Genomic DNA, 27,928 nt, shown 5'->3' with positions numbered 1-27,928 from the left:
TGAATAAAAACAACACTGAGGATCTCTAAAGCGAAAGCGTCTCACTTTTATTACAGTAAAAGAAAGCAATTGACCATCTTTTATGTTGACCACGTTCAGTCAGATGATGAAAATACAGATGCAGACACAGATGTTCCTCAGGAAACCGTTCAAAATCCTGCACTGACCATTTAATGTAAACCTTAAGTGAATGAGAAGTTTATAATCAGGCACAATCAGTAATATATAACACATCACGTCTTTAATACTGTGCAGTCTCGTCTTTTTTTATCGTCCTCCAACTGGAACTTTGCATAGTGCTATATCGTCACATTTGATCATCACAAGTAAAGGCCCATTCGCACCAAGAACGATAACTATAAAGATAATGATAACTATATTAGTGTCCACACCAACGCACGACATTGTTCTGTTTATTCTAAGCAGGTGCTGCAATTATGCCGTCTGCTGCTTTAAATGCGCGAGCTCTCTAATGCAGGATGGATTCTGATTGGTTGTCAATGTTTTTATCGTTTATCAGCAGGACAAAATTGTTCTGAAAGTGATTCCAACGATTTCGTTTCTCTGTGCCATCTATCACATGGTTATAGTTGTGGCGTGGACTCTTTTATATTTAGAAAGATTTTTAGAACTATATCTTTTATCATTATCATTATAGTTATCGTCCTTGGCATGAAAGGGCTTTAAGAATCCCTGATCTTCATGCCCTCTTGTCCACTTCCTTCTTCTTCTTCCCTGGTCGGTGATTCCATGTCTCTGCAGACCCTCCAGTGACTGCTCCGTCACGTTCACGCCACTTCCCTCGTCCTAGGGTTTGCTAAGGTTCACACAAGATTTCCAGTCATACCCATAGAGAAATGTGGCTATGATGACCAGCACGGCCCCCACGAAGAACAAACTGTTGGAGAGGGGGGGAACCCAAATTAATCCTAAACTCTAAAGGTGTTCAATTTTAATATTAGTGCCTCACTCACTCAGCTCTAAATGAGGACGTGTGGGATACCTGGTAGGATAAAAGTCCTGCATCCAGAAGTAGGAGATGAAAGTGGATAACATGATGGAGCCAGATGTGGCAAAGCTCTTCAGGATGTTATCTGCGTATTTGATGACCGCTGCGACGACCAAGCCACCCATAGCCTAGAGTTCAAAACAAAGCCGGGTTAAACCGATCAGCGAGTGAGGATGTCAGGAGGCGAAACGATTTGTAAAAGACGTACAAATGATCCACCTGTAGAATCACCACAGCCCAGGTCACGCTGTTATAACCCTGTAAAATTCCATTCTCCCGGACCTTCTCCCCATCCTGCGCAAACACTCCGATTAAGCCAAAGAGTAGACCAAACAAACCTGCAGGGAGGGGCAGAAAGAAAAGACCGAGTGCATGGGTTGAGTGAATTGTTGCAAACATCACACCAATAGAGAATGTTAGATCAAACCCGACTACTTTCAAGACTCTGATGTACGAAACGTGTAAAAACATTTTTTAAAAAAGGTTGAAATTCTCCCTGACCCAGCTGAATGTTACGGATCCAGACACTCTGATTGGTCTCTTTGAGGATCTTCTCAAAGTAAACGCCGGCAAAGCCACTGGAGAAACATGCAAACAGCACAGCGAGCAGGCCGATTATCTGCGAACCCACAATCATCTCCTTCTCAGAGTGTGACGGCCACTGTCGATTACGAGAAGACAAACATAAACACATATGATTATATGTAAAGCTGCCGAATCATGTTCATGTGTTCTGTTAGCCTTGAGCATACAGACATTTTGGTTCGTCTTATCTGTTTGCAATGTCGGGTGTGTGTGTTTACACTACACTTCTGAGCCCTGGTTCAGTCCCTGATTCTTGTGTCCTTAAGCCTACAACCAACGAAGTCATTTTCATTTGTGACACAGGCCTGTTGGCGAATGAATTCGCAGGCGAACGAATTCGCCTGCTCTGCCCCCCCCCCCCAAACAACCTTATATGTACATTACTCCTTTAGAAGAACATGCTGCCATCAGGAGCTTCAACACGGGGAAGAGGTTGCATAGTTTACTTCCCGGCCAATCAGTTTACAGCACAGATGTTGTGGAGAGAATATGAGGAGAGTTACATCATGTTGAGTTGACAATATTCCAAGAAGGAGCACTCTTTTTGGAACTGGAAATGTTTACACATTAAGACACTTGTTTTTTTAGGATGGGTATCGATACTCAAGGTTTCAGTATCGATACTTGTATCGGACGGTTAAAAAGTGGTATCGTGAACACAGCATTAATCATCCCACATTAAGCCAATGGGCTATCAGGGTTATACCACAGGGCCACGTCCCTTTAGAGGAGGGCTGCTGCATCACAATGTAACATAATTCATGACATTAGTGCCAGTAATATAATATGAATTTCAAATGAGAAAATATGTTATTTGTTGTCTTCAATTCTTAACAAAACGGTGTAAGCTGGTTAGTATTTTGTAGTTTTGGCTGTTTTGATGTGCTCCAAAATGTCAGAGAGGACTTCAGAGTATACAGTTTATATGAAACCTTTCTCTTCTTATTCTTAGCCTGCCTGAGAGACAGGTTTCCCTTTCTGTTTTCTACAAATACGGTGGTGAAGGTAAGGGAAAAAAAGAACCTCATCGTTTACATTGAAGCGATTCAAAAGCTGAATGAACAAATCACGTATAAATGTCACAGCCAGGTTATTATTGTCTTGTTATTACCTGTACAAAAGCGATGCCTGTCATTAGAACGAGTAACGATAGCCACTGGGAGATGCTAAGTCTCTTCCCAAGCATCGACACGGAGAACAGAGCAGTGGTGAGGATCTTCAGCTGATACGTAACCTGGAAAAACAAAGCCACCAGTCAGGACGAGGCTTCCTGCTCTTCAGCTCGTGAAGGTCGGTGAAGGTCCATGTTTGTTAGATTGGATTAAGTGAGATTCTGGTTCACCTGGTACGTAGCAGCATCCAGGTTGGACAGAGCCACGTAGAGCAGGTTGTTCTGCAGCGTGTAGATGCCTGATGGGATTGCCAGCTTCATCGTGTCTAAGGGTTTTTGAATGATCTCCTCCTTCAGGACCTGATTCAGGCCTCGAATACTAAAACCTAAGAACACCAAGCAGTCAGCGCTAGAGGAATGGTGTGTGAAGGAAATATAAAATACTGGATGCCAGAAAGGAATCTGTAAAACCTTTTAATTTTTTAAACTTAGTTTTTTTTTAAATAGTTTTAAATTATAAACTTTGACATCAAATCAACTGCTTTCCTAATTTGTAATTATTATTTATTTTTAAAGTTATTAAAAAAAAGATCTTGTAATACCTCAGAAAATATTGTAGCAATTTTATAATTTTCATTTAGCATTGTTTAAGATTCAAAACAATAGAAAACCTCTATCGTCATCATCTCAACTGGCATTTAAAATTGTTCTTAAAAAAGAAAGAAAGAAAAAAGTTGTATAAAGAGAACCTGATACCTGATATATCTCAGAATAATATGTTTAATCAATTTTAGAGTTTGTAATTGTTTTAAAAAGTTATTGAAAAAATATATTGCAACATCTATTATGCATATCTCAGAAAAATTGTAATATTTTTTATAGTTTTTGAGATTTGATTTGAACCCGTTCAATATATATAATAACTTTGATAAAAAAAAAGGCTTGTGAGTTCCACCAGTAGAACAAACCTCTGGTTCTGCTTCACGGAAGCCATTTTGAGAAGCAAGAATCTAGAGCATTGGTCACCAACTCTCTTCCTTGAGATCTACCTTCCTGCAGGTTTCATCTCCAACCACAATCTAACATGGCTGTTGTAGTCGATCAAGAACTTCTTAAGGCAATGATTGGGCACCATTATGATTCAGGAAGGTAGATCTCCAGGAACAGGATTGGTGACCACTGGTCTAGAGGATTATCTAAAAGCAGACTGACGGAGACTAACTTTTGATGCTGAAGACAAGCAGGGTGCAGGTGAGGATCTTGAGGATCTCGGAGAACACGACAGCGGAAGAGGCGAGGTATCGCGGACCCTCGGACTGCAGAGTGCGTGAGTAGCGCATGGTCAGGACCAGTGAGGTGGTCTGGAGCACCAAAACCCAGAGAGAAGCATGCTTCAGCCGCTTAGCCATGGTCACCTGCGAGATGCTCGAGATCTCGTCAAGGCTGAGTCGAGCATCCTTAGTGGAGAGGGTTTAGGGGAGAGACGGGTGAAACACACACACACACAAAAAGAGACTTTTACAACAGACGCTTCATATAGATGGATTAAAAATCATTAATATGTAAGGAGACATTTATGCAACAGTTATGGAAGGTGTCTCCAGTGTCAGAGGTAAAGCTGTAGCTGTAAGTTTTCCCCGACATTTTTTCAAGCAAAAACTACGTTTTTTTTTTTTGTTTGTTTTTTTGCAAGAACAGGACATGTAAATAAATGTAACTATAAAGGGATAAAAAAAAAGCATGATATGATGTTCAGATGCACTGTTAACATGTTTTCTTCTGTTAGCAGTTTACTCTGCACACACACACACACACACACACACACATACACACACACACAAAGATGTAAATGTAAACACCCTGAGTCTGTAAGAGAAAATCTCAGTGAATCATGTGGTCTTACTCTGACCAAGTCGGGACTTACAGTGAAATGTAAGACACTCTGAGAACAAGTAGAGCGTAAAGCATAGTGTCGTAGCTGTATCGTGATCTGATGACCTGTTGTTTAATCTTTAACTCTAAATCGAGGTGTTTTGCTTTTTGTTTGTTTTTTGTTTTTTTTCCATCTGAGGAAAGCTGAAAGGCTTACCTGCTCCTGCCCCTGCCCTTTCAGCATGGTCACGCTTGTGCTTCCCTGAGTTTCCAGTTTCCCTCACACTCGAAACATCAGCGCATTTCACACACAACCCTGAAAACAAAACACATTTTTAAGTTCCCGACCAGGAACCTGCAAATCTACCAATTTAAAAAAAGGGCTACAAACCTAATGCCAAAAGTATTTCACTGTTGAAATCTTGATTATGGATAATAAAATAGTGAACAGATCTAGCTCGGAGATTCCGACGGATCATTTTGCCTTCGCTCTATAAATAAAACTCAATTCAGAAATGAGCTAACAGTTCGTTAAATGAATACGTAGTCATTCCTGGAGAACACGGGCACCATCGTTTAATTAGATATACTACAGGTTGTATTAGACAGGGAGTATTAGAGAGGGTTCTGAACCTTTCTACCAAATTTGGTATCTCTACTATATTGACAAGCTTGGATGACAATAAAGAGAAAAAAAAAGAAATCCTAACAAAACAATAGAGGTGCAATGTTAAGTGCTTGGCCCCCTTATTAGGAAATATATGATTATCTTTAATTACAGTGCCATGGCTTATCTTGTAATTTCTCTATTCTTAAATAAACCTGAATAACGATTATAATGACTCTGACCATGTGTGACGACAATACCGAAATGTCTTTGAAGATTTCCATCTGATAATCTAATAATGTGATAATTATCTCATTATTTGTCGTTCATCTAGTTGGCTAACTGTGTCCAAACCTGAAAGACAGGATGTCACTGATAGTAGAGATGTTTAAAGAATGATGTTCAGCAAACTGATACCTGCACACATACAGATCTTAACATTCAAAAGAGACATTTTCTTGGTGATGTTTTTACAGAAGGTTTCAAGAGCTTTGGAGTTTATGCTGTGAAATTTAAAGAAACATCTTCCGATCTAAAATTGAACCATTTTAACTTTAAAACTTATCAAATTAAGCTTTGGTGTAACATATCCAGCATATCAAAACTGCATATATATATATAGAGAGAGAGAGAGAGAGAGAGAGAGAGAGAGAATGAATAAGAGAGACAGAACAAACATTATAGCATGACATTTGAAGCATATCCAAAACAGGATGAAGGTTCACCACTCACCATTATCATCGTCATCATCATCATCATCATTATTATTATTATTAGTATTATTATCACTGCTGAGTCTCCAAAACTTCCAGCACCTTCTCACACTCTACACCAACGAAACAAACCCAAGCTTCACTCACTCCTTCTCCGAGTCGTGTTTAAAGAGGAACTGTGGAGCAACAACCTGCTCAAGCTACACCTTCAAATGAGCCACTACTATTAACTCCACCCTCTTAAATACCTCAGAGCATTAAAAAACACAGCGAGAACACACCGATGCTGCTCAGTCTTGATTGCCCTGCCTATGTGTGTGTGTGTGTGTGTGTTGCATCACTTCACACTCAGCTGTCATAAAAGGCATGTGAAGTTTATTTACATAACAGTACCTGTTACTTTGGGTTAAAATGTTGACATTGACATTAACATTAACATTGACCTGTGTCTCATTTGGTTGAGGCTTTGATCCAAAAAACAAGTTTCTGTTGAGACAGGATAGTACAACTACACAGAATTAACCTTTAGGGCTTTCACATTTAAGATCCCACCTTATTATGTAGCAGCTTTGGTTGATTTATTGCTTGTGATGTAGAGAAAGTGGAAGAACAGGATCTAAACCGGTGTTCAGAGGGAGAAAGAGTGCACACTACAAGCACACTAGCTGCCTTATGCTGCTTTTTGGAGGGGGGGGGGGGGGTAAAGTAGACAATTCCTCTCTGTGTGTGTGTGTGTGTGTGTGTGTGTGTGTGTGTGTGTACGGTGCAGATTTAGGAGTTTTTCCATCTACACACACCCCGACCCTGCCACATGGACACACTGAAACAGACTCTGTACCTGTATTACACACAAGAACCTTTTGCCTATTTGTATATGAAGTGGAAGCAGCAGCGCACATCACATGAGAGAGTGTGTGTGTGTGTGTGTGAGAGAGAGAGAGAGAGAGAGAGAGATGGCCACGTCCCGTTTGGTAAACATGTTCACGTTGGTATCTCGTCATGTCATAGTGAAGGCGTTTAAACTTGCGGTGTGATTGTTGATAATCTGCCACTCCTATAAAGCTGAGGGCGCGGAGTGACGAGAGTTTAAACGAGTTTAAGGAGTTTAGCGATCAAGAGCCAACACGCCACACGTCAGCGCTGTCGCTTTAATTAAACACCAAATACACAACGCATTTATTGGACCCGGTTTACAGGGTCGTCGGACTGCCAATCACAGTAAGATTTACATAATACACTTATAAACACTTACATGACGTGCCATAAATGTTACATATTGCACGTCCAGATATAGGTGGAGGCTCCAGTTCCAGTTCATCCCAGAAGTGTTCATGGAGCTCGCTTTGCACACAGGGGCATTGGCATGCTGGAACATTTTTGGGATTCTTAGTTCCAGTGAAGGGAAGTTTTAAAGCTCCAGCATACAGAGACGTTCTATACAGTCGTGTGCTTCAGACTTTGTGGCAACAGTTTGGGGAAGAACCGCATATGGGTGTGATGGTAAAGGGTGCACATAGTTTTGGCTGTATAGTGCATAGTATTATTTGCAGTTTCCATAAACAATTATTTTAGTCCTGACCTGTAATCATCATTTTAGTTGGAATAATCAAGATAATTAGCTTCTTAATTTAGTTTCTCAGCTATTTAATGCAAAAAGCCAGAGTTTCTAAATCGATAAAACATTTTTAAAAAAAAAAAACAAACACATTTATCAATTGGGAAAACATTGACATAGAAAATGTATTTATTGTTATATTGAACATTTTTATTATTCCATATTAGCTGTTTGGCTGGGGGGGGGGGGGTTATGTTTGTATACAAGAAGCCAACTTAAAAGTCAATGAAAACTGGATAACTGAATGGGGAAGTTTGTTGACCTCGAAGTCACATTTCAAAAGGAACTCTATACCACCGACATTTTCAGAAATAGGATTTTGGAATTACCATAGCTTCTCTTTATGTTTAATCCAGTTCAGCTTGAAAATAGTGTTAGAGGTAGCAAAATCAAGCACATTCAAACCTCCTTGATTATATGAATGACAAGATATTCCTATTTAAATAGTGAGGCTTGTTTTTCCATATGAAGTGGGGTTGTTGTTTTTTTTTAAGAAAAGATATTGGTACGTCTAATACTTTCGCAGGATATACTGTGAGATAATCCCTCAGTTTTGGACAAAAGTATCCTACCTTTGAGTGACAAATCATGAGTCTCATATGAAATTCTTTTTAATTTTCAACATGAGCGGTTGGAAATTGGATTGTACTCTGTCTGACTGATTTTTTTTATTTTATTTTATTTATTTATTTATTTATTTTACAAATACTGATACCAAGATAAGTTACTTCCTCCCTAACTGGAATACCTTCGAATGTGGTTAAAGGAATACCATTGTCTTTAAGTGGAAAAAGGGTTTTAACATTTAGAGACAAATCTGAAGCTTCAGAAAGTATATTGAGACGTTAACCTGTGATATGTCTCTCAAAAAAATGAACTGTATCATCAGCAAGCTGACATCATTTAACTTCTCTATCCGTAATTTTGATGCCTTGAAAAGAGTCATTGTGAATATGTAAAGCCATCGTTTGCATGACCAGAAGAAACTTTAAGAGAGATGCCAGATCTTCCTGTTTAATGCCCCGGGAGATGCTAAATCTACGAGTAGTTCCCCTTGGAAGTTTAACTGAAATATTATAGTCACTATATAGAGTTTGTATCGCCCTTTTAAAGTATTGACCAAAGCCAAAAAGATCTAATAAATCAAATAAAAAATCATGTTTTACAGTATCGAAGGCTTTGTGTATATATATATATATATAAATATAATGCAACGGTTATCGGTTATGTAATCCTTATAATCAGTTCAATCTAAGATTAATCGAATCTCATTACTAATATGTAATCCTTGCATAAAGCCAGACTGACTATCATCTATAAATGTATCTAAGCACAACTTTATTCTTTGTGCAAAAAATGTGAGCCAACAATTTTGTGTCATTATTAATTAAGGTTATAGGCCTCTAATTGTCAAGAAGCAAACAATACTTGTTGGGTTTAGGTGACAATGTAATTAAGCCTTGACACATAGTTGAGGGAAGCCTACAGGTTTTTATAGCCTCCTTACAAACCAATAATAAGAAAAATTTTAATATTTTTTATAGTTTTTGAGATTTGATTTGAACCCGTTCAATATATATAATAACTTTGATAAAAAAAAGGCTTGTGAGTTCCACCAGTAGAACAAACCTCTGGTTCTGCTTCACGGAAGCCATTTTGAGAAGCAAGAATCTAGAGCATTGGTCACCAACTCTCTTCCTTGAGATCTACCTTCCTGCAGGTTTCATCTCCAACCACAATCTAACATGGCTGTTGTAGTCGATCAAGAACTTCTTAAGGCAATGATTGGGCACCATTATGATTCAGGAAGGTAGATCTCCAGGAACAGGATTGGTGACCACTGGTCTAGAGGATTATCTAAAAGCAGACTGACGGAGACTAACTTTTGATGCTGAAGACAAGCAGGGTGCAGGTGAGGATCTTGAGGATCTCGGAGAACACGACAGCGGAAGAGGCGAGGTATCGCGGACCCTCGGACTGCAGAGTGCGTGAGTAGCGCATGGTCAGGACCAGTGAGGTGGTCTGGAGCACCAAAACCCAGAGAGAAGCATGCTTCAGCCGCTTAGCCATGGTCACCTGCGAGATGCTCGAGATCTCGTCAAGGCTGAGTCGAGCATCCTTAGTGGAGAGGGTTTAGGGGAGAGACGGGTGAAACACACACACACACAAAAAGAGACTTTTACAACAGACGCTTCATATAGATGGATTAAAAATCATTAATATGTAAGGAGACATTTATGCAACAGTTATGGAAGGTGTCTCCAGTGTCAGAGGTAAAGCTGTAGCTGTAAGTTTTCCCCGACATTTTTTCAAGCAAAAACTACGTTTTTTTTTTTTGTTTGTTTTTTTGCAAGAACAGGACATGTAAATAAATGTAACTATAAAGGGATAAAAAAAAAGCATGATATGATGTTCAGATGCACTGTGGAGGTTTAACAGCACTGTTAACATGTTGTCTTCTGTTAGCAGTTTACTCTGCACACACACACACACACACACACACACATACACACACACACAAAGATGTAAATGTAAACACCCTGAGTCTGTAAGAGAAAATCTCAGTGAATCATGTGGTCTTACTCTGACCAAGTCGGGACTTACAGTGAAATGTAAGACACTCTGAGAACAAGTAGAGCGTAAAGCATAGTGTCGTAGCTGTATCGTGATCTGATGACCTGTTGTTTAATCTTTAACTCTAAATCGAGGTGTTTTGCTTTTTGTTTGTTTTTTGTTTTTTTTCCATCTGAGGAAAGCTGAAAGGCTTACCTGCTCCTGCCCCTGCCCTTTCAGCATGGTCACGCTTGTGCTTCCCTGAGTTTCCAGTTTCCCTCACACTCGAAACATCAGCGCATTTCACACACAACCCTGAAAACAAAACACATTTTTAAGTTCCCGACCAGGAACCTGCAAATCTACCAATTTAAAAAAAGGGCTACAAACCTAATGCCAAAAGTATTTCACTGTTGAAATCTTGATTATGGATAATAAAATAGTGAACAGATCTAGCTCGGAGATTCCGACGGATCATTTTGCCTTCGCTCTATAAATAAAACTCAATTCAGAAATGAGCTAACAGTTCGTTAAATGAATACGTAGTCATTCCTGGAGAACACGGGCACCATCGTTTAATTAGATATACTACAGGTTGTATTAGAAATGTAATCTTGAAATACCTAATAATATAAAATTCACCTGTGTGGCTATCATTCCCTGGTGATTTATTATCTTTTAACTTACTAAGGGGTTCGATTCCCTGCTACCATTGGTGTGTGAGTGTGTGTATGAATGGGTGAATGAAATACAGTGTAAAGCACTTTGGATAAAAGTGCTATATAAGTGCAGACCATTTAATTTTTTTTTTTAGTTCTTCTTGAGATATATCTTGATCACAGACGTCTTTCTGAGTTTCACCAATACTTTGTGCCACATTTTTTTTTATATAGGAGAGGAAATATGAGCTCTGACTACTGTTGTGTTCAGTGTATAGTTGGGTTTTTTATTTTTTATATATATAAAATTATTCCACAAATTTGTACATTTTTGAGGGGGGTCTTCAGAAATCTGATCATTAATTTTAAGTTTATATATACTGTTAACATTAGCATTTCTTTTTTTTCTAAATTATGAAAAGATTTGGTATTCCTTTCACCATGTTCTATCTATTTCCATCTAACAAATAATAGCTCCCAAGTTTTGATAGATATTGTAATTCAGATTGTAATTCAATTAACATATTGATATCAGCTTGAGATTGCTCAATGTTTTCATGAATAGAAATGATTTCCTTGAGTATTCTATCTTGTCTCAGTCTTTTTTTTCCTTAGATAATTATTTTCCTCTTTTGATGGCCATATAACGGATCTGAAATTTTGTATATTCCCAATGTTTGCCATATATTTGATCTTTTTTGGCTTTTGTCATATTTTCATTTATAATTTTTATGGCTTTTTCTTTGAAGAGTTTATCACTCAAAATTGTCTTGTTTCATTTCCAGTAATTTGGTTTATATTTAATTGATAGCTTCCTTATAAATAATACTAAGGTTATGATCAGACTAAGGTCTTAAATGACTAAGGTTTCTGACCATATTATGATCAGAAAACATTGAGGGTTCTAAGTTGGTTTCATCTGACTGTCTAGTAAATCATTTGAAATAAGCCAAATGTCAATCTTGGATCTCTTAGATAAATCATTGTTATTCCAAGTGAACTGGATTTGATGTGGATTTTTAGTCTCCATATGTCACAACAGTTTAAGTGCAGAGACAGAGATTACTAAATTTTCCATATGTGCCTCTTAAGGATCTTTGAGGGTGACAGTCACTTACACAGTTCCCTTCACCCCCAAATGCTAGTTTAGTCTTGATGAAGGCATTTATTTGTCCTTCAAATTCCACAAAAGAAAGGATCATGTTTCTATGGCTGTCATTATAACCATACATATTACCCAAAATGAAAATATCCTCCATAAATTCAACAACTAAAATAATCCATCTTCCTGAATCATGAACTACATTTTTAAGGATTTTTCCCTGAAAGGAGCCCTTCAATATGGCAACACCAGCAGATTTACTGTTTCCATAAACCATCCAGATTATTACTCCCCACTGATTTTTTTTCCAGAAATTAAAATCTGAAGCTAACGCATATGTGTCTTGTAAAAATAAATAAATAAATAAAAATCTACCTTGAAGGTTTTACAGAATAAAAATACAGCTTTCCTCTCAATCTGTTCTCGCTTATCCCTCGCATTAAGTGTATAAAAGGACAGAGAGGGATAACAAACAGTAGGTATAACATAGCATATCACTACTTGTGATTTTACATAATACTCCTTAAATTTTATTGTATTTGTTTAATTTTTCCGTCTCTTATTATTAGTTATTATGAAGTGCCACTAAATGCGGCGTAAGTGTCGTGAAATAACACGCATGCGCAGTACAAACGGGGCAGCGTCGTAAAGCATATTACTGCGAGAAAACGTGCGCGCGGGTAGTCGTGCTTTTTTTTATTAAGACTTTAATTTTAAAAATGGTTCGTAAATTAAGATTTCACGAGCAGAAGCTCTTAAAGAAAGTAGATTTTATTAACTGGGAAGTGGATAACAATTTGCACGAGGTGAAAGTGTTGCGGAAATACCGCATCGAGAAGAGAGAAGATTACACCAAGTGAGTGCGCGAGACCGACACGGCTAACTGTTGCTAGCTCACACGGGGACGGTTTACTGGTGTTTGTTTTTTTTTTTAAGGAGAATATTTAAACTCTGTTTAAACAGTGTAAGATATACGTTTATTTGTAATTCGTACACAAAATGTAAAAAAAAAACAGAAAAAAAAACACGAAGGCAAATGTTTAACCCGCTGTGCCTGTGTTTTGTGCTAAAGCTGTGTGATGGCGAACAAATAAAATCGCATCGCGATACTCGAGTTCTCGCGATACTTGGATGGTATGGACCACGATATTTAGGTTTAAGAACAAAAAAAAAACTCAACCAGACACAAATATTGTATTATTGAATGTGTACAAAAATACATTTTAAAAACTTAAACTCTAAGTGAAGCTCCAAGGTTATGACTGTTTTTATTTATTTATTTATTTTAAGACATCCTTCCATCCATCCATCCATGGATGGATGGATGGAAAAGACAGTTTTTCTAAGGTGCAGAATTATTGTTAATTGATTGATTATTCTTTTGTTATTACAACTGTTATAATAATGTGTTGATATTTTATTAATAACTTATTACTCATGAATTAATTGATTAAATTAATGGCATGGGTGGTTTCTCGTTGTGGTGAGTTGACTCAGACCGTGATGATGCGTTTCCTGTAGGTACAACAAGCTGAGCCGCAACATCCGAGAGCTGACGCGGAAGATCCGCGACCTGGACGAGAAGGACGGTTTCCGGGCTCAGAGCACGACGCAGCTGCTGGAGAAACTGTACGTCTTGCAGTCTCACTCGTTTACCTGTATGCAGATGAGCTTGTCGAGAAGGTGTCGGTGAATTTTCTCTAGCGGCTGCTCCGACGGGAACAAACTCGTTTCGCAGATGGTTGGAAAAGCATTAAATCTATAACAATTATAAACATGTTTAAGATGTGAGGTGTTGCTATTTAAGAAACTAAAAAAATATGTTGTAAGTAAAACACTTGGGGGGTGTGCTGTTAGAGGAAAATAATCAACAGTGTTTCAGTTGATTGACTGAGGGACTGGTCATAGTGTTTGACATCGGCTTGCCTGGTTACCTGATGCTCTGAAAATGATGATATAGTTTTGGACGGTTATTATACAGGAAATCCGTTTATTCTTTTATCTCATTTGTTCAAAAGGAATATGTGAGGCATAACCTTGGGGGGGAGTAAAGAGAACAGGCCATACTGATGCAGTGTGTCTTTCACAAACAGCTACAGCGTGGGCCTGATCCCCACCAAACAGAGTCTGGCTCTTGCAGATAAAGTCTCCGCGTCGTCCTTCTGCAGGTACGTGGAGTTGTCTTATTTATTTATTTCATTCAGACAGCGTGTGGAACATCAGCACATGCATAAACATCATAAATGAATAGAATAACTGCACGTTTAAGCAGCGTTCCAGTCGCCCAATCGGAGAACCTGGATAGGTGCAGACATGAGACTTTGCCTGCTGTAGCTTCCTGTTTTTGGCTGATGGGACTGGAACCTGGAACCCGATGTGGTCTTCTCCTGCTGTAGTCCATCCGCCTCAATGTTTGGACATGTGTGTTCTGAGAAGCTTTTCTGCTCAACGTGGTTAGAGTGGTTATTCCAGTTACTGTAGCATCCCTGTCCGAAGGCAGAAATGCTGCTCGCTGGATGTTTTTTGTTTTCCACGCCAGTCTGTGTAAACATGAATGTCTTGAGTCTCAAGTGTCCCCTGCCTTAAACCTGTGTGTTGACGTTTGATATGAACAGTAACATTTTATGCATTGCACCACTACTGCATGATGCATGACTGAATGCTTATTTGGATAATGTGTTTGCCCGGTGATTGCAACTCCGAACTGTTTGACGTCCCTCCAGGAGGCGGTTGCCGTGGGTGATGCTGAAACTGCGCATGGCTCAGAACTTGAAGAATGCAGTCACTTTCATCGAACAGGGACGTATCCTTCAACTAATTCAGTTTTAATTGTACGTACGTGAGAGTCTTAGCTGTGAGTACAAGTCCGACTAGGAGAACCTGTTTAGAAAGAGCCGAGCCTTTGTGAGGAAACTGAGCCTTAGTTATTAAATATTAATATGCCATCAGCTTTGTTTAGTTGTTCGTTATTCTCTCCGGGTGTGGCTGGGTTGTGTTTTGTTTGTTTTTTGTTTCCAGTTTCCTTAACTCTTTTCCAGATATTCGTGTCGGTCCTGAGATCATCACAGATCCTGCGTTTCTGGTCACAAGGTCAGATGTTTTTGCTGTGAAGAAATAATAATGAGTAAAAGTCAAATTAAATTAATGTTCACTCACTAACTTGGCTTTCTCATGCTAGGCTATGCTAGCTTACACTCGCTAGATTAGCTTTTGTTTGCTATTATTCCGTGGTTTTAATGTCTCTTATCTCCTGACAGGAACATGGAGGACTTTGTGACCTGGGTGGACTCGTCCAAGATTAAGCAACATGTCATGAATTACAATGAGGAGGTAGGACACATGGTATAAAAATGGACCTTGCAGTCATTCCGTTTTCAGACCCGCATTGTCACTCGGTTTCCGACAGTCGCTCAGTCTCCAGTAGTCGTGTTGTCGCTATGTTTCTGGTGTTGCGCTCTTCCCAATAGTCGCCCTGTCCCTGAAGGTCGCTTTATCTCCAGTATTCATATAGTCGCTCTGTCTCCTGTAGTTGCGTGGTCTTTGGTAGTCACCCTGTCTGCGGTACTTGTATAGTCGCTCTTTCTCCAGAGTCGTGTTGGCACTCTGTTCCCCGCAGTCACTCTGTTTTTGGCATCAAGTTGTCATTTTGTCTCTGGTTCTGCTCTGTCCCCTGTAGCTGCTCTGTCCTCAAGAGTTGCTCTGTCCCAAAAAGCTACTCTGTCCCTGATAGTCGCTCTGTCCTCAAGAGTCACTTGGCTATCAAGAGTCGCTCTGTCTCCGATGTTTTTTCTGTCCCAGGTAGCTGCTCTGTCCTTGAAAGCAGTTTGTCTCTGATATCTGTTTGGTCCTTGAGTCACTGCCTCATCGTGTTAAACCCACCATCCCTAACATCTAGATATTGACTTGCTTAATCAGCACTCACTTGTTCTCCTGTAACTATCTCTCTCTCTCTCTGTGTGTGTGTGTGTGTGTGTGTGTGTGTGTGTGTGTGTGTGTGTGTGTGTGTGTGTGTGTGTGTTTTCCAGCGAGATGACTTTGATCTCGTGGTTTAAATCTGCTGTAGTGATTTTCAACCATGGAGACAGTCAGAGCTGGGAATCAGGAGCTGCTCGAGGTCTACACTCAGACGACCGACGTGGAGAACAGACGAACACGCCATCAACACGTTCCTGCCAAGTTCACACGCGTGAACAGGAGAATGTTACATTTAGAGCTTTTATACACTGGTATTGTGTTGTGAGGTGAAAATATTTATTTGAGGATAAAACTTGTCGTCGTCATGGACAGAAAAAAGCAGTTTGTAATGCAGAGTTTCTATCTGATATATAAACATCCTTTTATTTATATATATATATATATATATATATATATATATATATATATATATATATATAAAAATATATCCTTTCAGAATATTTGATACTTTTTCATATTATAATACTTCATCAGGTAACAGTAATTGTTCAAGAAATTGTCAAGTTTGGGGGGAAAAAAAGAATGTGATTATTGAAAGAGAAAGGCATTTAAATTCTAAAACAAACATAAGAACAAAATCATTAGAAACTCACTTAGATTAGTGCGAAGATGAAGTACGCCAGAGTTCAGCTCTGAAATCGTACAACTATACATTCCTCGAGTTGCCTTTGAAGGAAAAGAAGTGGGTCCAGCTGGGGGTGGAGCTTGTTTCAGGTTCAGAAAAAATGGAAATGGTAAATGAAATGAAGAAATGAGCCATGGAGATGTTAAAATTCCCAGCGTTTACGGTGTCTATAAAATGGTATGAGTGTTCACGATTTAGAAACTCTTTCAAACAGCACACACTCCAACTTTAACTAAATAAAAGTCAGTTCATCTCCAAGTGTTTTATTCCTCTCATAGCAATTAGATCCCCCCATAACGTTTTTGTTTTTCATTTGAATCTTGTTGGTTACTTTGTCAGTGAAAGGTGGAAAAAGATCTGACTTGATCTATTTTGGCTGTTTTTTTTTTTTTGTTCTTTTTTTTAAAATAAGAATTTAAACATCACAATAGCCTGAGAATTGAACAGGGGTGTGTAAACTTTTACATCCACTGTACATTGAAGCTGTTGTTTTTGACCTTCCCACGTTGCCACACGTGTTCTGCATGAATTTATCTCCATGACCATTCAATTATTTGAGCTTTTTATTTGTTTAAATGTTAACAACTAAGAATGTAAAATGAACAACAGGACGTATCATTTATTTATTTTTTTTTAAAACAAAACAAACAAAAAAAGTATAATCGTCACTGGTACATGTTACAAAATAAAGTACGAAAAGGTTTATACAAATTAAAGTATAATTTATAACGTTTTTTTCATTTTGTGGAAATGAGAAGTTTACTTAAAATCTATTTCTTCACAAGGAAATATCAACATGTATCGTTTATTTTTATTATAATTTAACATTATTATTATTATTATTATTATTATTATTATTATTTAGTGTACCTGTAGTTTTAACCAAGTTTTAGCAAAATTGTCTTTAGTACGTTAGCTGATTATGTACTTCCGGTTGCCACGTGGACGTAAAATTCCTCAAATTTGGCTTAATTTGTATTTCACACACCCAGACGTACATATATGTATATTTTAATTAAAGTTGGTAAACTGTTTTCTGCTATGACTTGTTTGAACTGAACAAAATTTGGGCATTTTGTTTATTTCCGAGACGATTTTCCGAGTTAGGACCGGAACTAAACATAGCGCTACCGGAAATGTGTCGCGTTCATTTCTATCCCCAGCTCGCTCTGGCGTTCCAAACGTTCCTATTATAGTTTTGCCAGCTAGAAAGATTTTTATACATATATTGGCTTGAATAAATATATTGTATGTATAGAATGTAAGCTATATATCTTACAATAGAATACTATTAGATTATATTAACTTGATTAATTCATTTACTTACGGTACTGACAGTAATTGTAAATAATATTTTAGCTACTTAGCGTATCATTCACAAACATCAGTAGTAGTGATAATAATACACGATGTATTGTTTGAAATATATACATTAAATAATTATATATATATATATATATATATATATATATATATATATATATATATATATATATATAAAGGGACTACAAACAACGAACACTTTCGTTTTAAATTGCTGCTTGGCTGGGTCCCAAATGAACAGGTAGTGCGCTAAGTAGCGCTTTAGCGTCTCGTTACGTCACACTGTATGTAGGGCGCCTACACAGGAAATCAGAGGGAGGTTTGGGACGCGTCCGGCGAATCTTTTCGATTTCTAATGTCTACTGCTGCGGCTGGATTCACGTGCAGGACGCGGAGGACAGTAAAACGGTTTTTTTTGTGCAACTCGCAACTATTTCCACCGAAACACTGAGTTTTGTACTAAGGTAAGACTTCGCTCGGATGAAGCGAAGGAGAATGTAAATGTGTGTTTACTGTGATCTGAATGTAAAAGAAGAAAACACTTGAGGGTTTGTTTTCATTGTTGTGTGTGTGAGGTTTTTTTCTCTCCTACCGCCGCCTCTCTTACACAACATGCTGAAATCTCCACACATTAGCATCGTTATCATTAACAGCTTTATTTCTGTAGAGAATGGGAGTCTGAGGAGGATTTTGGTTTGCTTTTGAATATCAGTGTTGTGTGTGTTTCGTGTTAAACGCCAGGCCATTAATTATCATTAGCTAATGGAAACAGCGACAACACCACACCAGCCGCGCGGTTCTCGGTTTGTTTTCATTTTAGTTAATAACAGGGACTCAGTGTAAACATTTTATTATTTTATTTGTACATTTAGTTTAGAAGCCTCGTTCCAGCAGCCGCCGGTGTGTGGAAATGTCTTCCATGTGGCTCAGAGAAGGAAAAATTGCGTTTGAGATTCTTCGGTTTGGGCTCCGCTCCAAATCTCTCCCGGCTCCCTATAGGCGTGAGGCGAACACTGTGTGACGTCATGACGTCTAACGCACTACCTAGTGCACTGTGTGTTTAATAGTTGGCGGTTTGGGGTTCGGCCACGTAAACAAACTCACAAACACGACGAAATTACACCAGAATGCACAAAGTTTGCAAAATTTCCTCATCTGCTGTCAAAACCTTCAACTTCCAGAGGAATGAATTAGCAATAATTTGATGATAAATCTTATTATTATTTGATCTTTTTTTAAAAGAGGAAAAAAAAAATCTCACGGCTGTAAATGAAAGTCTTATTTGTTCTGAGGGTGTGCAAACTTTTGCACCTGACTGAAAGTCCACAGATGAGTCATGGTGTTTCATTCCTCTTGCACCACAGCGGCAATAAACTTAAGTCATGCTTTTTTTTATCCATTTATAGTTACATGTAATGTTGGGGAGCGTAGGCAAAACTAGTTTATTCCTCTTCTCACTTATCCTCCTCTCTCTCTCTCTCTGCAGGTGTGGAGGACTGTACCATGTTGGAAAGAGAGGGGGGTGTGAGTGAGTGATGGGCTGTGCCTCGGCCAAGCAGTTGTCGTCCGTTCCTGGAGATGAGGATGATCGGGACAAAACCCACAGCAATGGAGATGCCTTCTCTTCAGGTCGGGAACACCTCTCTCTCTCACTCACTCACACAGTCAGTCTCTTGACTGACATGACGGATCAGAGAGTCTGATACAATTGGTCAATAAACGTGACCAGAACCAGGTTGCCTGATTGACATTGCAGGTGACTGTTAACCAAGTTACCATGGGAACAGCACAATTTTGGTGGGGGGGGTGATTTATTTAGCTAGTGTAGATGGTTGTAAGATGCTAGTGTTCCCCTCCCAGTGAGTATTTAAACATGATGCAGTGTCGTATATCAGTTGCACATTGATTATGGAGCGCAGATCAGATGGTTCTAGAAGCGCAGGCGGTTTGGATGGGACTTCGGACGTGATCATCCAATAAAAGGCCCTCTAGACTGTCTAGTGTATAAGCCCCACCCCTGGAGGCGGGTCTTTATTTAATCTCTCTTTTCTTTTTCTTTACAAAGGAACAAAAGTTGACCCTGTAAACAGAAATGGAAAATGTGTACAAGCTAAGAAAAATAGCTATCAGGTGGGTGTTTGTGGGTGGAGCTTACACAACCCCCACCCACTGTACACCAGGCCAATTTGTTCTGCAGAAATCAAGTTGCTGAGTTTTATACGAAACTTTATTGTGTAACATATAAACAGCTGCAGTTTTTTTCCCCAGAAAGGAAACTAATGGAAGATGAAGTTTAGAAAGCAGTCAAGTGTTTAATGAAATCTGTCGCTGTTTCTGTTCAGACGAGTACAAAATGAAAGGAGTGGAGAAGGTGAAGTACATGCATGGAGACGAGGAGCGGATGAACACGCGCAACCAGGAGCACCTGGTAACACACACACACACACACGTTTAAACTGGTAATAAACCACAGTAAAATAAAACAGCAAGTGATGGCATTCCTGTTACCACGGTTACCACATGTTGATTATTTTCCTATAACCGCATGTCCACATATGAGTGTTTCATTCCTCTTGTACTCGTTACAGTTTTTATTAAGTAGAGAACATCACGTCGTACTTTATCCGTTTGTAGTTACGTTTTTTTTTTTTAACTAATCCAGTCTGAATAGGGTTCGTGTCGAATCGAAGAACAAAGCCATCCCTTGGTCATATTTGCATATAGTTCAAGCGCCGCCCACTTCATCACACTGCACCAAATCCCTTTCTTCCTGAGTTCTGGCTGCTTTATCAGAGCATGTGACTTGTCTGCATGGTAAATGCAGTGTTTTCATTTGTCACTCTTTGAATGTTTTTTTGTTTGTTTGTTTTAAGTGAAGGTGTGTATGTGTGGTTTCAGGAGAAGAGCACATTTTTGCACAAGAGCAAACACAAAGAGCCCAGCGGGAACACTAATAAAATAAGGTGAGTGGTGTATCGCGTAGAGTGTAATACAACACGCTGTCCCTGATTTGATGATGATGATGCGATTCCTCTTCACATAGCATCCACTCGTCAGAAAGCCAGCAGGAGTTCTTCAGGATGCTGGACGAGAAGATTGAAAAGGTGAGCCGTCTCACAAGCTCACCAAGTTGGCAGTAGAGCCGTGATTTAGCTAACAACGTGGCTTCTGACACAAGGAGATAAAAACCTGTCGCAGGTCCATTACTTCCATCCTCAACACCAGCATAAAGCTCAGGCTGGGGGCATGGCCTAAAGCTGGACTGGCTGCAGAAGTGTTTCAGAGGACGATCTAGTTCAAAGGCGAACCCTACGTTCAAGCAAATGTCACTATTGGGCCTGGCCTGTCCACCTTTTTTTTTCCGTTCAGATGAGAAACAGTAATGGGTATAGACCACTTCTAAAGCGAACTGATTAAACATAAACAAAGTAACGCGTTGCTCTATAGCATGATCTCAAGGTGCGAGATGGAATGACGGAGCCAAAATATCGTAGCGATTTCCTGCGCAGTAACGTTAAACACAGGCGCTTTGCCGTCGTCAAGATCCATGTCTCAAATCAAAAACCCACACCGTACATTCAGAAATATCCAGAACGGTACTCTTGAGCAGACCTTTCTGGCGAGTTTAAAGAGGTTTTAGAAATTCAAGCACCGACCTTTTAACATGAAAAGCGTCGTGGTTAGTACGCAAGTGCGCGATTTGAGACGGGACGCCAGTTTGTTTAGTCAGACCAGGAAACGGCGTCAGACGGTGCTCCACACTAGATGACAGCAGGGTACTCAGTGGCCATCTTGTGCATGCGCAGTTAACAGCGAGTATAAATCAGGCTTCAGTGTTACCAGTTATTTTTTTACCTGTTAGATGTTCACGAAACTTGTGTTATTATTGATCCAGTACAAAAGTAAAGAGGTAAATGTCAGCCTCAGCTGATTTCTGAGGTAAACAAACAAATACAGTATGTTTGGTGAATTTATTTATTTTTTAACCCCCCCTTCAGGGACGCGACTACTGTTCGGAGGAAGAGGAGGACGTGACATAACCTGACGCTGTTGTACCTCTATTCCTCGTCAAGATGATCACTCCTTCCCTCATCTCCTTTTCTCCTCTGAGCGCTGAGCCAGTTTACCCCCCCCAACCCCACCCCCACCATCCAGCCCTCCTTGTTTACATTCAGCGTTCCGACCACCGAAAGCCGTCTGGAGGGGAGGAGAAAAGGGGACGTGGGACGGATGTGTTGTCGTCATGGTTACAGTGCACTTGCCTTACACTAAGACTTTCTCTTGAGTTTCTCAACATTTTTGAGAGGGATTGCAATGAACATAACACTGTCTGGGGACTCGGTGGCTTTACATCTCTTGCACGTGCAGAATGAAACATTTGTTGAACATTTTTTTCTTCTTCTTCTTCCTTGGAGATGAGACGTCCTGGGAAGCTGCAGACCATCATGGCGAAAGAAACAAAAACAAAGGACAAATTTAGTTCCATCCCACACATTCCAGTCATTTTATATATATATATATATATATATATATATATATATATATATAAAATGTGTATATATATATATATATATATAATGTATGTATGTATGTATATGTTTGTGTGTGTGTTGGAAAAGTATTTTCTCACCATTAAGTCTATAAGTGTTATGTTTTGTTTTTAACTTTCCAGATGTTTTTAGAGTGTAACCCCGCTCAGGACTGCGAGTGTCGTCGGAGGAGGACGTTTCGTCGTTCATCGTGTTTCAAACGTCATACCGCAATCACACACTCTCGAATTCCGAACACATGGTTTGAAGGCTGCTTTCACACCTCGGGGCGGGTCATAACCATAGCAATGCACTCCTCCCGGTCCCAGCTAGTATCTAGCATCTACCTAGCCTAGCCTAGCTTGCTCTCTCGATTATCACGTTACGTTTGGAATGTTTTAAACATGTCGTAAATCTCCGAGTCGCCCACCTTTAGGTTTCGTTTTTCCTTGCGGCCTGATTGGTCGGGAGGTTAAAACAGACTGACGTGTAATACGTACGCTGGAAATCGAGAGGGGAAAATAAGTTAACACTAAGCGCGAAAGCAGCCTAACAGACTCGAGTTGCTTGACGCAGTCAGTGGGCATGTGCCGATAAAATCGCAAATCACGTCTACAACTGTATAAAAGTGTCATTAAAAAAAGAAGGATGTTATGGTTTTCGGTGTATCATAGTATAAAAGTGCTCTGTTTGACTCCAACCCTGTCCCAAAACCAAATAACAATAAAACTTTTTATAATAAACCAATAAACTCATCTTTTCTCTCAGCGAATTGTAGCTAGTGTTACACACAACCTACACAAACAAGCGTATGGATATTTCCTAATGTTGCTAATCTAGCTAAATGTTCGCTAGCTAGGGTTACTGTGGAAAACCAACTTTTGCAACGTTAATTTAAATCCGGGATCTTCTCGGATGTTGTTTAAGGATATTTGCTAATGTTAGCTAGATTTTTTCTCATGTTAGCTAAACAGCTTGTTACCAATCTACTTTTGGGCAGTTAGCTCGCAGCACTAGCTGGCTTTGTTTATAATCATATGTTAGCTAGATATATGCTTATTTGGTGTTTCACGTAGACACAATTACATAACTCATATACAGAAACCAAAAGTCCTGGGTTGTTTTTTTCGGTCATAGATAAATCAGATGTACATACCCAGAAATGTTGAGTCCTATTTTCTAATGCTAGCTAGCTTAGTAGTTTTGCCGAGTCATATTTTCTCATTTTCTCTGCTGACATTCTTGGAAATTAGCTAGAAATAGCTTTGTTATGGGATATAATTATTAATATTGACTAGCTTTGTGCATATCCTTTACTATTAGCGAGACATGAGGAGGTTTTACAAAACCTGAAACATTTTAATAATTGACAAACCAAAAGTTGAGAAATGACAACGTTATGTCAATGCTGCGTAGTTCTAGCAAGGGTTGATAACATTGTAATAGCGTCTTAATGATAAAATGTTACATAGTTATTTGGTGTAACCGTAATATCGGCACATGCCTCCGAGTACATGCCTCGCAAGAATGAGCAAGAACGTGGCTGGGTTACTCACCATGTCTCGTCCTGGATGAAATAAATCTCGCACAGCTTTAAGACAGTAAACGCTCGAGGGTTTCTCTCAGCTGACTGAGTACAGAGCGTTTAAGACAAAACGGGTTTACGGAATCGAGCACGAGAGCTGAGCGCGTGTCAGGAAACAAATGTTAATCCGACTCGAGTAAGAAAACCATAAACACTTGCACAAATCTCTCTGCTTTTCACTTTTTTTTCTTTTCTTTTTTTAAAATCTTTTAATAACTCATACCATGTGTATAATAATGAATTGCCCAACGTTTGTGCCAAATTATTCCACAATGGAGAAATCATGAATAACCGTGTTGTTGATGTAGTTTTCCCCTTCGTTTTTTTTTTTGTTTGTTTGTTTTAATTTGATTTATTTTACATTCGGTTTTATTTTTATATCATTTTCTCTGCAGTTGATGAAATACTGAGTTCATATTATATTTCATAAATCTTAATTCATTAAGTGAATTTGAAATTTATAGCCTTAAAAAAAAGAAACTACTATAAATAGTTACCTTTAAAAATATGAAGAAAAAAAATCAAATCAATTTTAAAACTATTAACTCTGAACCTAAAAATCACGCATTAATCACAGATTTCTCGAATACATGTAAAATATGCAGAATATCTGTAAATAGACAATTTAGCATTCTTCTATGTCTATGTTCTGTCTCTTTTTTTCCCCCCTCATGGGCTCAAGAAATTTCCACATTTTCTAGAATGTAAGCTATCAATTCTATAAAATGAATAAAAATATAAAATAAAACACACTGAGTCTGTAAAAACATTAGTAATCCTATCCAATCTTTTGGGTTTTTTTGTTAGAATGTGTAATGTTTAGACTGCAAAATAAGCAATTTTAAACATTTTCTAGGATGTGAAAATCTGTGCAGCGATTGGAACATTTATTTCAAGATTTACATTTCTTTACAATTTCCTCCTGAAGTTTAATACAATTTTAGTGCACAATTCTCTTCTAGAATTCGTAACAGACCTTAAACGGTAAATATGCACAAACTCACTATTTATAAATGTCACGTTTGGAGTCTGCGTTTGCGGTGCTGGCGTCGTCCCAGGTCTCTGACGTCCACAGGGGGGTCAGGGGTCATCAGGCCATCGCTCAGCCGCTGATACACCATCGTGGAATCCGACGCCACTGCACAAAGGAGCATGCGGGTTCCACGACCCACAATGCACCTCAAACTGAGAGAAACACAAGGAGGCGGGGTCTTTATAAGACCATGTGCGATTATCATCAGAAACGTCAAGTAACTGATTTTAATTTTTCTTTAAAAATGCTCCGTAAGAATTCGTAGCGGTGTTATCCAAAGGTTCTTAAAGCTACGTAAAGAGTGACATCACGACCCGGGGTCAAACATGAACATTAATTCCCATTTCCCACAATGCATTGCAAGTATACTTCAGGTTTTAACCAAGCAAACTTGACATCACTGCAACCAATTATTTTTCCCTGTAGAACTGTAATGTAAAAACTGGCACAAGAGGAAAAAAACCCACAAAATTTTCTGAATTTTCTTAAAAATGTCAAACAATGAGGTAAAGACTACAAATAGCATATTTAAATTAATCTTTAAGTGCTAAGTTTATCACATTTTCTAGCATAATTTGTCAAATGTTTACAGAAAATGTATAAGTTTTTAAGAATTAAATTTATATAATTTGTCTTGTATAATTGGTAAACATTTATAGCAAACATTTCTAGAATATCTAAAACATCCACAGTGTACAACTGTAGCTGTAACAACTTGCACACTTAGCAGCCTTAGCATAGCGCTGTGTTAACGCTAATAATGTGAATTACCCTGTTAGCTAGCTTAACTAAACAATATCTAGTCTCAAAACCTGCTTTAACTGTGGCTGCGTGGAGGCATGAGCATTCTCCATGTTCACTCACTCTCTGTGACTGACACTTCTGTGAGCAGGAAGTGGATAAACCACCTGAACCTCCCCGCCTTCTTTTTCACGACCTTCCAGCAGAACAACCTGCAGTTCAGGACTCGGCACTGCGACCACGCCCGTCCAACGCCGAACTGCAACACAGGAAATGCTTCAGAATCAAATTTTCCAACACATTTGAGGAAAATGTTGACGTTTTCATGTTATTTTCATAATCGCTGCGCCTTTACACGGTTTGAAAAGATGGCGTGCAGGAATGCTTCCCGGTAATGCTACACAGTTGCCTAGCAACAGTGTCCTAATGAGTTCATGAGTTGTACAACAGTGTTGGTGTTTCTCAATATGACGACATGCGCTTATCATTAATGCTAATGTAATTAAAGTGTCATTTTAGTCATATGAAGCCTTTTTCTAAATAATTTACCAACACATCTGGGGAAAATGTCAACGTGCTTGACGTTTTCATCTCATTTTCGTCATCGTTGTAACCTTAGAACTTTCTGTATACAGGATTTCACCACTGTGTGGTAGTTAGCCTCACTTTCACCAGCAATCCGTCTTTTTGCGCAGCAATATTTTCCGGTTGCTTAGAAACAGCGATGTTCCTCAGTGTGGCGGAATTTTGCTGGAATGGTTAATGCTAATGTAATTACAGTGCGATTTAATTTACGCTGAGCCTTTTTCTTAGGAATTTTCCAACACATCTGAGGTAAACGTCGATATTCCAGACAATTTCATCCCATGTTTGCGGTCACAGCACTTTTAGAACGGCCTGTAGAAAAGAGGAAGTCGATGAAAGCTTTGGTAAATGTGTGTGTAAGCACAAGAAGGAAATTCGCCAAACTGGGCCGCCGTACAGTACAGTACAGCACCCGCAGTCTCTCACCTTCGGTCAGGTCGAGGTAAACCAGGAACGCTCCGTAAACCTGCGTGCTGTCATCTACGCCCAGTTTCAGCAGGTCTTGGTACTAAACAAGAGATCAACAAATCGTTTGTGTAATAAAACGCTACGTATTATGCGACATTATCATCGATATAGCTACCATAGAGGAGTGTGATGTTTAGCACCCTCTGCTGCCTACACTTATATTTCACAATTTTTCTCTCCTATTAAACCTGCGCTAACAATAACAAAATCCCCCTGTGACGTCAGCGAGGCACATAACTGCCACCTTCTCACAGGAATAACGAAAATACAGCACTGACCAAAAAACCAAAAAATGTGTTTCTGCATTGAGATAATACCTCAGAAAAGCGAACTATGACGTCAGTTTAATCACAGTACTGATATTATATCAGCATATTGCCCCACCCTATATGCATATTAATATAGTTTTTTTTTCTACTTTATGCAAATTAGCATATTACCAGCCTAATAATAATCCGAGCTTTTTTTCTTCAAGCAGTAATATTTCTTATAAATGACAAAGTGACTTTATATTAAATGAGCACATAATTTGGGAAATTCTTTGAAAGAAAGAAAGAAAGAAAGAAAGAAAGAAATAGCATCGACGTCGCCCCCCCTCACCATGGGATGCTGTGTGATCCAATTCGATCCAGCTGCTGCTCGACTTTCTTCGTCCATCGCGATATTTTTTCCTCTCAACACTTTCCAAGTCGAAAGAAAACTTAAAAACGCGAGCAACACGCGCCTATCTGTTAGGGTGCTCAATCTAAAACGCACTGGACGGAAACACGAGCCTACTTCTAAGGTTCCGTATTAAACTAAACTAGAGGTTTTGTTTCAAAACGTTCTCCACTAAGCTTCCCGATTATTTTTGTTTAAAAAACATATACATAGTCAAATATTAATATTTTAGCGTACAGAAAGATTAAACTCAAAATAAATGTTTGCTTCAGGAAGAATTAGCAAACGAATGACAAAGTGAATGGATTTTTTTTTCTCACAAAGTTGTTTTTTCAGTACACACAAAGTGTCACTGATGTATAAATATAGATAAATTATTCTGTAAACTCTAATAATAAATACAGAAGGCATATATGAAACTTAGTAGAGTATTTTTTAAAGTTCTCTAAAGGCTAATGACAACTGCTAATGAGCTAGCGTGATATTTAGCTAGCTTGCTTACTAGCTTGCAGAGGAAAGGAGCTGCTACATAAAACCCAGTTGTAGCACATGAAACGTTAAATATTTTAGATATTAAG

At 38.8% G+C, this 27,928-nt stretch overlaps 5 protein-coding genes across 10 annotated transcripts; 2 read left to right on the top strand and 3 right to left on the bottom strand.

The window, feature by feature from the left end:
- Positions 1 to 26: 26 nt before the first annotated feature.
- LOC128609800 (UDP-N-acetylglucosamine transporter-like) lies at positions 27 to 6,122 on the bottom strand. 5 transcript variants are annotated; one of them, XM_053628590.1, is made up of 10 exons: positions 5,917 to 6,122; positions 5,539 to 5,601; positions 4,795 to 4,893; positions 3,928 to 4,162; positions 2,937 to 3,091; positions 2,706 to 2,828; positions 1,511 to 1,670; positions 1,229 to 1,347; positions 1,004 to 1,137; positions 27 to 898 (listed from the first exon to the last, which is right to left on the bottom strand). In XM_053628590.1, exons 3-10 carry the CDS (start codon positions 4,819 to 4,821, stop codon positions 808 to 810), a joined length of 1,044 nt encoding a protein of 347 aa, XP_053484565.1. In that variant the 5' UTR covers positions 4,822 to 4,893; positions 5,539 to 5,601; positions 5,917 to 6,122; the 3' UTR covers positions 27 to 807. The 5 variants fall into 5 exon arrangements, with proteins under 5 accessions (XP_053484565.1, XP_053484564.1, XP_053484563.1 ...); XM_053628589.1 differs by having other exon boundaries at positions 5,539 to 6,122; XM_053628588.1 differs by having other exon boundaries at positions 4,795 to 5,601.
- A 3,057-nt stretch (positions 6,123 to 9,179) lies between these two features.
- Positions 9,180 to 10,558, bottom strand: LOC128609805 (UDP-N-acetylglucosamine transporter-like). Its single transcript, XM_053628596.1, has 2 exons — positions 10,282 to 10,558; positions 9,180 to 9,630 (listed from the first exon to the last, which is right to left on the bottom strand). The coding sequence occupies exons 1-2, from the start codon at positions 10,306 to 10,308 to the stop codon at positions 9,391 to 9,393; spliced, it is 267 nt and encodes an 88-aa protein (XP_053484571.1). The 5' UTR covers positions 10,309 to 10,558; the 3' UTR covers positions 9,180 to 9,390.
- A 1,901-nt stretch (positions 10,559 to 12,459) lies between these two features.
- On the top strand, positions 12,460 to 16,102 carry imp3 (IMP U3 small nucleolar ribonucleoprotein 3). Its single transcript, XM_053628582.1, has 7 exons — positions 12,460 to 12,682; positions 13,348 to 13,455; positions 13,920 to 13,994; positions 14,550 to 14,629; positions 14,865 to 14,916; positions 15,084 to 15,156; positions 15,852 to 16,102. Exons 1-7 carry the CDS (start codon positions 12,546 to 12,548, stop codon positions 15,876 to 15,878), a joined length of 552 nt encoding a protein of 183 aa, XP_053484557.1. The 5' UTR covers positions 12,460 to 12,545; the 3' UTR covers positions 15,879 to 16,102.
- A 2,001-nt stretch (positions 16,103 to 18,103) lies between these two features.
- Positions 18,104 to 21,930, top strand: zgc:55943 (uncharacterized protein LOC406337 homolog). The gene is made up of 6 exons (XM_053628581.1): positions 18,104 to 18,213; positions 19,236 to 19,378; positions 20,092 to 20,177; positions 20,648 to 20,712; positions 20,793 to 20,853; positions 21,748 to 21,930. Exons 2-6 carry the CDS (start codon positions 19,285 to 19,287, stop codon positions 21,787 to 21,789), a joined length of 348 nt encoding a protein of 115 aa, XP_053484556.1. The 5' UTR covers positions 18,104 to 18,213; positions 19,236 to 19,284; the 3' UTR covers positions 21,790 to 21,930.
- A 122-nt stretch (positions 21,931 to 22,052) lies between these two features.
- tsen15 (TSEN15 tRNA splicing endonuclease subunit) lies at positions 22,053 to 27,845 on the bottom strand. 2 transcript variants are annotated; one of them, XM_053628579.1, is made up of 5 exons: positions 27,291 to 27,845; positions 26,649 to 26,730; positions 25,761 to 25,896; positions 24,868 to 25,048; positions 22,053 to 22,182 (listed from the first exon to the last, which is right to left on the bottom strand). In XM_053628579.1, exons 1-4 carry the CDS (start codon positions 27,345 to 27,347, stop codon positions 24,880 to 24,882), a joined length of 444 nt encoding a protein of 147 aa, XP_053484554.1. In that variant the 5' UTR covers positions 27,348 to 27,845; the 3' UTR covers positions 22,053 to 22,182; positions 24,868 to 24,879. The 2 variants fall into 2 exon arrangements, with proteins under 2 accessions (XP_053484554.1, XP_053484555.1); XM_053628580.1 differs by lacking the exons at positions 26,649 to 26,730; positions 27,291 to 27,845 and adding an exon at positions 25,993 to 26,137.
- Between the last annotated feature and the right edge of the window lie 83 nt (positions 27,846 to 27,928).

Source organism: Ictalurus furcatus, chromosome 7, assembly GCF_023375685.1.
Source record: "Ictalurus furcatus strain D&B chromosome 7, Billie_1.0, whole genome shotgun sequence".
NCBI classification, from domain to species: Eukaryota; Metazoa; Chordata; class Actinopteri; order Siluriformes; family Ictaluridae; genus Ictalurus; species Ictalurus furcatus.
This window is presented reverse-complemented; position numbering and strand designations above follow the sequence as displayed.